General features: G+C 41.3%; 1 protein-coding gene across 1 annotated transcript; it reads right to left on the bottom strand.

The window, feature by feature from the left end:
• Nucleotides 1–10666: 10666 nt before the first annotated feature.
• LOC119030065 (LIM homeobox transcription factor 1-beta-like) lies at nt 10667–13588 on the bottom strand. Its single transcript, XM_037117395.1, has 2 exons — nt 13355–13588; nt 10667–11060 (listed from the first exon to the last, which is right to left on the bottom strand). The coding sequence occupies exons 1-2, from the start codon at nt 13419–13421 to the stop codon at nt 10870–10872; spliced, it is 258 nt and encodes an 85-aa protein (XP_036973290.1). The 5' UTR covers nt 13422–13588; the 3' UTR covers nt 10667–10869.
• Between the last annotated feature and the right edge of the window lie 219 nt (nt 13589–13807).

Raw genomic sequence — 13807 nt, 5'->3', positions numbered from 1 at the left:
TTATGCTTCCTGGCAGCTTTTATCAGGTAAATCCAGATTTTTTTTATGCAGTTGAATGATACTATCAGTGCCCTGTGTGAACGGAGCATTAAATAACCCACTGATAATCTGGCATCTGCTGATTCTGACAGGGAGCACATATACAGTATCTGTGTAACTATGGCATTAATATATCATTCATTATTTTTGTTGTATCTTCTTTTCACTTTTGGAGCTTTAGCTAGTGAGCAGCAGCCGAATCTAATATTTTTTTCATAGTTTCAGGGTGAACTATATTAATTTTTTTTATATCTAAGAGTTTTTGTTTAAAACATTCAAAATGTAACTAAAATCATCAACAGAATGTAAAGAAATAACATTTTTGACTTAATGTCAAAGATGTCTCTGTATTGTGTTAGCAAGTTAACATGCTAACCTACTATCCCCTAGCTACTTTGCAGGGTGATAGAACTGTAGAAAACAACACCAGCTCTCCCCTGGTGCTTCAAGCTCCCAGTCCAGACAGATTCAGCTAAGACCACTGTTAACTGTGCTTAGATTCTGATTCTGCAGTTTGGGGATATCTTTAAAAACTGTAGTCTGCAACTATTTTTGGTTATATTTGCTAAAATTGTCATTATGATCTGACAGTAGAATAAGATAAATGTCAGCAGTGTAAAAATCCACTGTCTGTGGCTCCATCCAGTGACCCTAATTTGATTTGCAAGAATCCACCGCTCCCAGATCAACACGACCAATCAGAGCCAAGGGGAGTGTCTGAGAAGTGTCAATCATTCTCGTGCATGCTGGCAGCCCCCCTCCCTCACATAGCATGAAGGGGGGAGTGCCCCTCCCCTGCACAGGTGCAGTGTCTGCTCTTACCTGGTCAGATATGTTCAAGCCCAAACTGTAAACAATAGAGGAGAACAGACAACAACAACAGAGCAGAAAAATGCCCCACCATTGCCCACGTCAAAGAGAAGAAATAAGAAGACTGGCGAAGAAAAGCAGAGTAAAACAAAGAATTGGACTGAGCCAGAGAGAAAACAAGGATAAATATCGGAACGTCATTTCAGTGGTGGAGGGAGCTGCAGGATTTGTAAGGATTCAAGAGTGACACAGAGTTTGCTGCTTCTCTGCTGGACAAGTAAGGACACCTTCTTAACATATGTTTCATTCTATGTTTTAACCACAAGGCTATGGTGGCAGCGGTTACAGTAATACTTGATACGACCATATGATGTTGCAGTTGAGCTACTTAGCTTGCTGCTAAATCTAGCTCGTTAGCTTGTATACTAACTCAAGTGTTAGGCTTTGTCTTTATGACAAGTGGTGACCGGGCAGTTATAACGTTAGTTTGTGTTCAGTACGCCCTGAAGTGGTTGAATTGGCGGTGCACCGGGTAATGATTACCTGGTAACTTCGTCTACGGCAATGTGAAAAATAATGATTGTTACTCGGGATATATACAGTGATCTGCATGAGGCACTCATCACTGTAATCAAGTGATACTGATCAGAAAGAGAACAATCAGGGCTCATGTTGTTGTTGTTATTTTAAATGTGATATCTTGGTTATCTGGCGTCCTCTGTTACCATGGTTACAAGCCTACTTGTGCACAGCAGGCTCCTCTGTGGGAGGGGCTTTGAAGGCAGGGCTGCAGCAGCAGAGAGGAAGAAGGAGGGACCTGGGAGCTGTATCATTCAAATGTTCTGGCTAAGTCCACTTTTTTCTCCAAACTCCAGACTGTAGCTTTAAGTTGAGCTGTCCATCTGTTCATACACTCCATATTTGTTGATCACTGACATGTGCAAACCTTTTCCTTTCTTTTTCTTGCTTTCTTCCTTCTTTTTCAGCATAAAAAAGCGAGAACCTGGTTGAATCGTGTTCTGGAGGTTCCAGCTGTATTACACCACATCGGGACTGCGATACAGCCAAAAGTTCAAGAGCAAACATTGTTGAGTACAAATGTAAATCCATGAAATGCACTGTCCATTTACATCTGTAATCAACAATTGAAAAGTATAGTGAAAAGAAGCGAGAAGCAAGTAGCAAACTTAAACAGAATTTATCCTGAGTTGGTATTTAATTGAAAACAGCCAGTGTTTGACACAAGGATGTGGGCAGTGAGCACAAAAACAGACTAGTTGCAGTTGTGGGAAGTGAACCTAAAAAAATAAACCAATCAGTAGTCTGGCCAAACCTTGGGTCAAGACATGACATAGTGGGACACATATAAAACAGTGTCAACACGATGACGTCTGTCTGTCTCATGTGAACTATTGTTGGGAGGATCTGGTTCTTATTTGCTCTCTGGCTTGTCACTGGTCATTAAAATAATTAATTCAACAAACTCCACGCATGCTGTCCCACCCGAACATGCTCTATAAATCTGACTGTTACGGTCAACACTACAGAGTGGCCTGTGCCCCCACCTCCACCTCCACCTCCACCCCCTGGTGGTGGTTTGGCTCTGCCGCTGTGACTCACTCTTTGATCCACAGACCCATGTATGAATCTACTACATAAACCTCTTCATGTCAAAGACATGTTTAGAGCTGCAGCTGGCTGAAGTGCAGAGGTGGTGCTTGGGAGGAAAAGTGAGGTTCACATATTAAACCGTGAGCAGTAAGAATGTGGGACATAAAACCCACCGACTGACACCATTTATTGGCTACTGACTTGCACTCAGGCATAAACAACCAATAGTGCTGAGGAGTGCACACAATCCTCACCACAGTAGTGTGATGTCATATTGTTCCTATGGTTAAAGTTTCCCCTTGTATCATGTCACACACATCTTGTGAGTAAGCTAACTGTCTTGACCAACAAAAAAGCCTTTTATATTGAACATGCAGTCTGTGCCACCTTCTGCAGTATCTGACGAACAACTATGAATTCTTCAGAAAACATGTCAGTATAATGCCAATGTTTATATAAACACAGCTGGATTCTTGTATAATAATATTAATAACATAATAAATACATCACACTAATGTCACCCAAGAGTAATTAGCATGAAATACCACAAATTGCCACCTCTTGTTTGCCTCTGCACACCGGTGAAGTTGCAGGTCTGTCTACTGTATGTAGAGAAAATGTGAATGTACATAATTAAAGGTATTAAAAGATGTTCTCAGTGGAATTATAGTTATCACTATATTAACATGTATGCTTTCAGTGACTAATGTCCAGTGAGAAACATTCTGTCTAGCCTTAGAAATTAACTGTCCAACTAATTGATGAGAGCCTCATCACATGGTGCAACAGTAATCCGCTGAAGTTCAATATCAGCAACACCACTGAGCTTATGGTGGACTGCAACGCTTCACATGGCTGTTGCTGCAAAGTAGCTTTTGGCCTTTACCAACAGATCCCTGCTGTTTTCCTTCCTCCCAGTGTTCCAGGTTTCCCATCTCTGTTCCATCAACTCATTTTCCAGCATTGTACATAACCCAGGTTCTACACAGCCAGTCCTCATCAGACCATTGTTTCAACCTCAGTGGTAGCTACACTGTAAGGCCAACCAAGTGTGTGTTCCTAGTGATTTGTATTACTAACCTTCCTCTCAGTGTCCCTGGACCATCACATGCCTGCCTGCTAGACTGCAGGCAACCTCTCCTCATCGCCTCTATTCTCCTGTACTTAATAAATCTTCTAACTTCATCTCACCTGTTTCTGTGTCTACTAACACATGCTAGTTTACATCAGAGCCTCTTCTGGTGTGTGTTTACTTCAGCTGAGTACAGTTTGAGGTAAAAGTACTTTGAGCTGGAGTTACAGGGACTTTAAGTGGACTCAAGGCACAAATACCTCAGACAAACACTGACACAACTATGACACACACGTTTTTTTTTGTATAAATCATTTTTTGGTCTTGGCTGGATCCAGGACTCAGCCTTATTACAATGTGTGCGCTCCACCACGTGAGCTACCATGGCTAATTTTTCCCAAATTCTGTTTCCTGTTCTGTTCTATTTATTTATTTATTTTGTGTGTGTTTCTTAATTTTGATCATTTGATCAGTGATTAGTGCTCGCTGATACCGCTTCCAGCACTTGGTGAATGGCCACACGTATTTTGGTGGACACTAGGCTTCAGTATGTGAGGAGAATCCTTCAGTACCACCAGGTCATTATTCACTTGCTGCTAGTTGCTATAGTATGGTTAAGGTATGGCTCTTGTTAGGCGACGCAAACCTTTAATTAGGGTTACAGTAATGGTGACAGTGAAGACAAAATGATTTACACTTTCTTAAAAATGAAACCAAGATGCTCTACAAACCCCTCCACCACCATGAGCACTGCTCTCCACCTGCATGTTCACTGAACATTAGCAGTGGACACATAGTATACTGTGTGCTGCAGAGTAGCCCAGTACAAACACAATTCCTAGGGATACTCGTGTGTATTAGCAACTCTATCCCCTAAAAATGATGTCTAATTACTGCTGGAACAGTAATGCCTCCCAGATTACATTTTTAAAAAAAGTTTACGCCAGTCAGCTGTCATGTTGGCACATGCTGCTCCCCTGCTATCAAACTCGGCAAGAGGAACTGTGTTTTCTATCTCGGAAATCTCTGCATATGAGGAGTCCACATAGTTTTGTAACTTAATTACATTTCTGTGACCTGGCTTTCATGTTGTGAGGTAGAGGGGATGGTGGCGGATGAGAAGGCTGACAAGCCAAAGACCACTGTTGGAGTCTGTGTTTCCACATATATAAAGCGTGACACCACTGGTTAATTCTGGACATCTCAAGCAATTGTTTGTGGCAACCCAAAACAGATATCTTAATTCAAATCATGAGGCTTTCCTAACCCTAACCACGTGGTTTATGTGTGTAAACCTAACCAGAGTGTTGTCACAAAAAGAGCATTAAATATTGAACCTAAAGAAAAAGTTTACAGTTAAAAAAAGTTTAACTTATCTGTGATTTTGCAGAAATGTTGGGTGGCAGAAGTCAGAGGTGCCACACACCCATTCATTCTGCAGTCTTATGTTGATGTAAGTTGTTAAACCAATTTTATTGTAGGAAAAACATGTTGCTCACTTTTAAAAGCTTGCACACTTTTTTGGACTCATTTCATTATTACTATATGAACCATACAATTCCCATGAGAAGATATGAGCAGTGACCACATGCCATCTCTCTATAAAATATATAAGTGAACGATTTTAACTATAATTATGAGATAATGTGAGTTACACCTGATCATTCATATCTTCTGCCAAGTTGAGACTCCAGTAGTATGTGATATGGGATTAATGGAATGAGTTCAAGCAGCCTTGCTGTGGTATTAACCACTGATTGATGGGGTGACGTGGATGTAGATGGCAGATTCATCATCACCAAGCACCGCCTGCAGCCCCTTCATGATTTGTGGCTCTGTCAACTTTTAGAGTCTGTCCCAGTGTGGCAGAGGAATGCCAAGCTGTTCTGAGGTCAGTGGGAAGAAACACAGATCACTTCCTAAATACACCTAAACTCAAAACTGACTGTCGGTAAAGGGATCAAATGTGTGCAGTAGCAATGAAATGTGATCAGATGCGGTTTCCAACATAATGTTTTGTAAGACATCATTTATGGCTTAACACTTTATAATAACCACCACTGATAAATGCTAAATTAATAGTTATTTAAACTGTAGTTCATAGTCACTTCACTCTTAACAAACAATGAAACGCTTTATAATACAGGTTTATAAACATCGTCTATAATTTTACCATACATGATTTCTTAATAAATGTTTTTTCTTGTTTGTTAACAGTCAAATAACTAGCAACTAAAGTTTGATTGACTATAAATGTGTCATTTACTAATGATGGTAATTACAGTGTTACCCATGAGTGATGTTCAATAACATTTCAATCATTTTCACCAGATTCGCTGTGCAGTGCAAAACAAAACTGATGCACAACAGTAACTTTTCACTCATGAGATGATACTGAGACAGTGAAGGGTCTGAAGTTAAGGAGTGTTGTATGCAAAATGGCTGAAGAGCCATACAGTTTGTGAATGTGAATATTTTTTTCCTTCAAACTTCATTCTGGCTTCCTCCCATTAGAATCTATGGTCCATAAATGAAAATATTCAGACTTGTATTTTTCCATTGTTAAGATCTAAAGTTGCCCATTGACAGTTCAGCCCACTTGCCAGAATAAAATGCTGGTAACTTTTCTGCAAACCACTGATATGCTCAAATATGAACATATCAAACGTGCCATCTCAACGCTTCTACATGTACAACATCATAGTGATATTACATGTGGATGATCTGACTTTCACATCAGGAGGTAGAGGGATTTACAGGCATGTCTGTGGTGACCAAAACAGACACTTAAAGCCAAAGCTAAATATTTTCCTTATTCTAACAATGTAGGTTTTGTTTTCCTTAACGCAACTAGACCATAAGTACAGTGTTGTCAAAAGATACAATTGAGAACTGCACCTAATGAAATGTAAAGTTGAACTGAGCTCTTAAAGGCTGAAGTGCTCCTCAGATAGCTATATCCTGAAAACTGTCCCTCCACAGCTCCCTGTACACCATGTCGACCTACTGTCTCATGTTGCCTCTGTTTGAAGTCAAGGTGGGGTCAGGGGACCAGTGGCATAAATCACTGTAGTTAGTCAGTGTTGGAGACTGTGGGAGGAGGACAACCTGTGGCTGCTGGGGCAAGAGTCTGGAGAGGTGATGAAACCTAATCTGTAAAGTTTTCAAGACGGCTTGTTTTTCTAGTGCTGAGCTGGCTGTTGGTCAGCTGTGGTATCCAAACAGAACAGGGCTTTAAGGAGCTCCTGCTGGTTCCTGTGTTTTTCCGTGTACACCCCCCGCCTCTTTTCTTTGCTCCCTGCTCCCAGGGGGGTGGTGTGTATTTAGAGATGTGGACAGCTCGCTGTGTCTTGGTCCAGGATTTACTCCTGGATCCTCACTGGCTGGGGTCTCTGCTCTGATTAATTCTGAAGACACTAGCTCCTCTGGTTTCTAGTAAAGTGAGCCTGCTCAGTTTTACAGTTAAATATCCCATATACCTCCCGGTTTCATAATGAATAATCAAAAGGTTAGACTGACAGGACAAAAACGCAATATATATATAAATATATATATATATATATATATATATATATATATATATATATATATATATATATATATATATATATATATATATATATATATATATACACATATATAGATAGATAGATAGATAGATAGATAGATAGATAGATAGATAGATAGATAGATAGATCCATCTGCTTCACTATTGATGCTAAAAGAGTCTTATTACCTATTAAATAATACTTACTTATTACAAGGAGCTTAATATTTAAAAAAGGGCATTTAAAACATTTCTAAACTGCAGATCAAAAAGTGTTGTTGTCGGCATTCTCTTGTATAATGAACCGTATTGGTCCAATTTTGTTTAAATGTAAAATAATCAGTACACTGTTATCAGCTATATTTGGTCTTTAAATTCCAATGGTAATTGGTTCAGTGTGACATCATGTGTTGTCTGCACATTTCAGAGTAGATTTTAACATTTAAATGATGACATATATATATTTAAACAAATATATAATACTGTTCATGCTGTTTTATATTTAATAAGGTCAAACACTATTTAAATATGTAGGACCCCTTATTATTAAAGGGGCTCTATGTGGAGCAAGCCATATGTGAGCAGATTGTAAATTGACATGAGAAATGAAACCTTCTCCATTTCTCTCTGTTGTCTATACAATCCTGTTGCTGCTGACATCCTGTGGATGTCTTTGTCTTTCAGCAACAGCAGCTAACAGTAGTTTAGAAATATTTGATTAACGCAGATTTCATTTTTCCCCCACTGTGGGAAAAAAGTTAGGCCACCCCAGATCTACGTAGGTGGTGTGTTGGCAGCCCCAAGGTCAGGACTAAGCATTGGCGAGCAGGGCCGCTCAGCTCAGAAATGAGCAGATCATACTTTAAACACATTATTAGGACTTGGCTTTTCTTAAATGATTTTTTAAAGTGCTTTTTTAAATTGCTCTACTAATTAAATTGTTAAATTGCATTTCTATAATAATGTATTTATACATTATTGTATTTTGTGCATTTCTTCTTTTTACTTCAATCTTTACCAGCTTTAATGTTAAAATGAAAAAGATGAGCAGGTATGAAAAAACAACAAGATGTCACACATAATGATCATCACTCTGAAAGGGATTCTCAGTCACAGGTGAGGTCAGTCTGTGAATGGCCTGCACTGAGAAATTTGGCTTTGAGTGCACACTGGGATGTCGTTACAGTACAATGTTATAGGAAGTTGCCTGTTGCCCCTTGCAGGTCACCAGACCTCCAGCACGCAGCCGTGACACATGGCACTGAGTGTTTAAAGGAATGGACAAAGGCTCTTTAAGAGAAGCAGACAGGCTCACAGAGACACCCAGCAGAGAGATGATGTGACAGTCAGACGACCCGCTGTCAGCACGCTGCCCGGGCTGTCTGGAAACCTCAATACAGCAGGAGAGACCACCCAGCTGCAGGGTACCCGTCCACCAGCACTGCTCCTATCACACAGGACAGTCACACCACAGCCACATCAGACACATCACACACACACCAGCCTGCCGTCCAAACACAATTCTACACGCTTGTGTTGTCTTGCTCACACATTCTTCTTCTTGTGTGCCTTTTTCTGCTCGCCTGGAACTCAAAAATGATTGCGTGTCATTGATCTGACACATGCTGCTTGTATATAAGCACAAAATACCATGCTGTTTCCTGTGTTTTCATAAAATGTGTTTTTTAAAGCCCTCATGATACTAATCCCCTCCCACAGACTTCACATGATATATTATTATTATTAGGACATCCCCTTAACTGCTGAAGTAGATGATTGTATTGTTATTTCAGTGTCCTGTTGTGGCTCTTTTATCATATATACATATCATATATATATATTTTTTTTATACAAATAGCCAAATAAAACTAATTTTCATTTCAGATGAAAGGAATCTTAGATTGTAAATTACAGTATAGACACAGACAAACAGCCACGACTGCCTTTGTCTTTGCAAAACCATTGAAGTGTTGTGAGAATCATGACAGTTACACTCGCAGCGACACTGGGTAGTGTGGGACACCTCAGTTCCAGGGTTACTACTTCCTGTTCTGACAAAATCTAGTCAACGGGCAGATTGAATAATGTGGCTTCTTTGGGGGGGATGCCACAGAAAGGGGCAGGCCATTTGCCACAATCGTCCCTAGCAATGGGATTCTGAGAAGATAAATGTTAAGGACATAAATCTGTAACAAATAAGAAAATATTTCCTATTCTAACGCACTATAATTATGATCTGTATAGGCAACGAAATATACATTGGAGTGTTTTTAGTCTTTCTTTTTTCAAATATATTTTGGCTGTTCCACTTTGTCAAAAGGATATAGGGCAGCATTTTTGTATAGGTGATTTAAGACTATGTTTAACATACAAGGACTACCAGGGCCCAGAGAAAAATACTGCCGTTAGAAATGTTAACTTGTTTCTTCTCAAACTTTCTTAGTTGTGTAACTACTGTTATCAAATAAGTCATATGATTATTGTTTTAGGACAGCTGATTTTCATGTGTAAGACAATCCTTTGATTCTGGTATCATTTGGTTTTCATTTATTTTAAGTTGTTCTTTTTCACAATGCATACCCCTCCACCCGCTCCTCCTCCTCTTCCTCCTCCTCCTCTTCCTCCTCCTCCTTGCCCTCTGCAGCCCAAAAGCATATTCCATGCTCTTTTTCCTCACACTGACACAGGACCTGAGGGTCTGACTGCTTGTCAATCATTATGCATGACACCAGCTTTTTAAGTCTAATGCAGGCAGACAACAAAATTGCTTTCTCTCTTTCCTTATCTCCTTCCTTATATAAAAATATTTTTTTAATTTAAATTACAAACAAATCATAGAAAATCATTACATTTCTTTTTTTCAGCTTTCTATCTTTGACACTTTTTCATAATATTTCAAAAAATGGTGATATTAAACTCGGCATCCATAAATGATGTAATTTAGGCTCCTTTACCTGTAACTTCTTTTTCTATAGCTCAGATTATAAAGTGACCTGTCCAAGATGATCAGATTCAGGCATGATGCATTAAAACCGTCTCTTGGGACACAGAACACCATTAGTTGCAGCCTGTCTCCTCTGGGTGTGATAACTATATCGCACATGGTGAAAAAAACCTCTCAAAGATTTTTAGAGGCTTATTGTGTGTCAAAATTACAAATACATTTCCAGAATTCACATGCAATAAATAATGCCATTTTTGATTTAATGTGTTTTTTTTAATCATATAATCACGATTGATTTTAAAGGGGCACTATGTAGTTTTGGAGAAGAAATTCAAACTCAGAATTTTAATATTTACAATATTAATGAAGTAATGATACAAACTCAGAAATATGTATTTTTCCATAAGTGAATAAATAAGTTGTTTCCAGGGGAAAATAATGTCTCAGAACACTGTTTGAAGCTAGAAAGGCTAGAAAAAAATTGTGTTTGTTGTGTCAGTTTGATTATTCAGTTTATTCAGTCATGAAAACAATAATTTGATCATTTAGTTTATTTAGGCAGAAAAAAACAGGCAATGAGGAGCCCTAACCCCTTTGTGTTCCTTTCTTTAACTGCTTTAATTCTGTATTATTTTCTGAAATTATTTTGTTCGGTTTCTGTTAATAACGAGCAGGCTGAACACACCGGCCGACCTCCGCTGTGTAACAGGCCTAATGTGTATGAACAACGAGCCTTTACGGCTCAGACATCAGCAAAGTGTCATGTTAAACAGCTAGAGAAATGTCCTTCCACCAAGCGCCACAGACACTGAAGGCCCGGCGGGCCCGCCGGAGCAGAGCTCGGTCTTACTTGTGGTAGTCGGCCCTGCAGTACAGTTTGGTGTCTCTGGAGAAGCAGGTGGCGGTGAGCGGCTGCTGGCACGCGGCGCACTGCAGGCACTCCTCGTGCCAGGACGCGTCGTTCACCCGCAGGAGGAAGCGGTCTGCGATGATCCGCGTGCAGCCCGCACACACGGCGTGCGGGGGGCGGTCAGCGCCTGGAAGAGAGGGGGCCCAGAAAAACCGTCAGAATCCTGACGAACACACAGAGCCGGCTCTGGAGGAGGCTGTACGGGCGAGTGCTAAGGACGCCGCCATCCTCTCGTCGAGAGGCGAGTTGACCCCAAGACCAAGACAGAGATTTATTGATACTGTAGTGGAATCACAAGGGAAGGAAAAGAAGGAAGGAAGAGGAAGAAAAACGTGAAGAAGATACAGCTACAGTGACGACGATGTGATGAGGTGAATGAAACTAATAGTTTAATGATCGTAGCTACTGTTGTTGGAGCAGAGTCTTGACTTGCTAGCTTACTTCGGACAATAGCAGCATTGTTTATTAATTAATAAATAGCTGAGTCGATGTGTGTTAATGTTACTCCACCTTAAATTCATCAGGGACATTTGGAAAGTTAACGTCAGGCCTGTTCAGCTCTCATTTTAATCTGTTTTCCTGCTTTGTAAGTCAAAATGCTATTAGTTTTCCATTTTCACATTTCATTCATAGGCTATATATATATATATATATATATATATATATATATATATATATATATATATATATATATATATATCTATATATATATATATATAAATTTCACTGCACTTAACTGTTTTTGTAGCCTACTAAAATATGTTTTTGCAATGCCTTATTTATATTGTATTTTTATCACTTGTTTCTTTCTTCAGTTTTATTTGTTGTGATTTCTTGTTACTTAAAAGAAATAAAATTTTGAATACATTCATCAGTTTCTGTGTGAGTGTATGAACAATGAAAATTGATTGTGAAATTGACTGCGATCCAAGAGGGCGCCAGCTGAAGTCCTGCCTGGGGCTCCGCACTGGTCAGGGCCGGCACTGGGAACACATTACATCTCTCAGATTAGACTTGGAGGTGTCACTTTGTTGGACGAGGATTGTGGACGAGACTATGTCCTCAGTGGAAAGTGGCCCTTTAATGAAAACGGTTCCCACTGAGGCCTGCGGACTGTCTTGGTTTGTTTCATGCTGTAAACCAGCGGTTCCCAAAGTGACGGGCGGGACCCCCGGAGGGAGGGAGGGCAGAGCTGCTGAACAAAGCCATAACATGGACAAGAAAATATGAGGAGGAAAATCTGTCAGCTTCAGCAGCACAGCAGGGGGTCGTCACAGAGACCACGGTGTGTGAGGTGTGTCGACAGATCCGTTCAGACAGAATGAAGCGGATCCATCGGGCCTGCTGGTGCCCAGTGCAATCAGCTTTTTAAACTGTCACACAGTGAGACACTTCGTTATCTGACAAAAATACAATGTTTGGGAACCACTGCTGTAGGCAAAAATAACAAACACGACAAATTAAAAATATTTCAGCCTGTGTTTTGTTTTTGAGCCGAACGGATTCATTTTCTGCGGGTCGTGTTTCACAGAAGGGAAACGTGTGTGTGTGTGTGTGTGTGTGTGTGTGTGTGTGTGTGTGTGTGTGTGTGTGTGTGTGACTGCAGGTCTGCTGCATGTCGCCTTCAGTGGAACATGTGAATAAATCGACAGCACCAACGACGGCGGACCTGGCGCGAAGGTAAGGCCATTACAGATGTCACGGCCAGCTGCGTCATCGCCATGGTGACATCAGACACGTTGGATTGTGTCAATAAAGGCCAGACAGGCCAACCGAGCACGGCGAACACTGACGCGTCTCCACGTCGCGTATACGAATTAACAATAGCGTCAGGTAGCCTGTAGAAAACAACCTGCTGTAGTTGGAATTATTCAGGCCTGTTTGGATCATTCCAGCTAAACAAAACACGACCTCTTATAATAACAGGCCAGGAAAACAGGAAATAGAAAGTAAATAGAGTGAAGGCAGACACAGAAGCTGCGGTCGGTGGAGCTGATGGAGAGGAGGGCCGGGGACTGGTTTGGGTTGAGGCTGACGTGATGGAGACGGGCTTTTGTTCTGGAGGCAGAGATCTGCATGTGGAACTAAACTCTGTCCTGAAGCAGCTGTTCCTTCTGAGCTGGTCTAACAAATCCACACGCTGCACACATCTTTCAACAGAAACAGCGTCCTGATATAACAGAGGCCCGTTTTCTGTCACATCTAACTGAGTCAAAACAAAAGCAGGATTTCTGAGCTGTGCTGCAGCAAAGGAAGGAGGATGAATGCGAATGACCGTAAACCAAGAGATAAAATAGAACTAGAACAAACAATAAATAAGCAGTTTGTTTAATCAAGTTCACATTTCTCTTCAACAAAAGTGAAAACTGTCCGGTTGTGTTCAGAGGGGCTGAGGGGTTCGGGAGGAGGGGGGACACTCACCCAGCAGAACCTCCAGAGAGCTGGCATCAGTCCGCAGACGGTCCTCGATCTTAATGTCGTTCAGCATGTTTGAACAGCGGCGCCGCTCCGCACGCACCGTGAGGTCCCGGCCCGTCCGGTCCGTCTCACCTCTCTCAAACAATTAAAGCAAACTTGAGTTCCGCAGAGACGGGAACGTTCACGGGTGCTCAGAGTCCAGCGGGGATGTGATCAGCTGATGTAAATCCAGATGTGTGGGGTGGGAACGCTCCAGCCGTCTGAGGATCGATGTGCCATCCTGAGGCAGCCGGAGCTTTCTCTCCGAGAGGGAGCGCAGCGGGGACGGACCCTCCCCCCCCCCCCTGCCCTCCGCCGAGCGCTCTCCTCCGCTCTGCAGCTGTATTGGTGCCCGGAGCTCGGAGAGATCCGCCTCCACGGGCAGCTGCACCGGGAGTCAGTCTGAAACCGAGTCAA

This window comes from Acanthopagrus latus, chromosome 12 (genome assembly GCF_904848185.1).
Source record: "Acanthopagrus latus isolate v.2019 chromosome 12, fAcaLat1.1, whole genome shotgun sequence".
NCBI classification, from domain to species: Eukaryota; Metazoa; Chordata; class Actinopteri; order Spariformes; family Sparidae; genus Acanthopagrus; species Acanthopagrus latus.
This window is presented reverse-complemented; position numbering and strand designations above follow the sequence as displayed.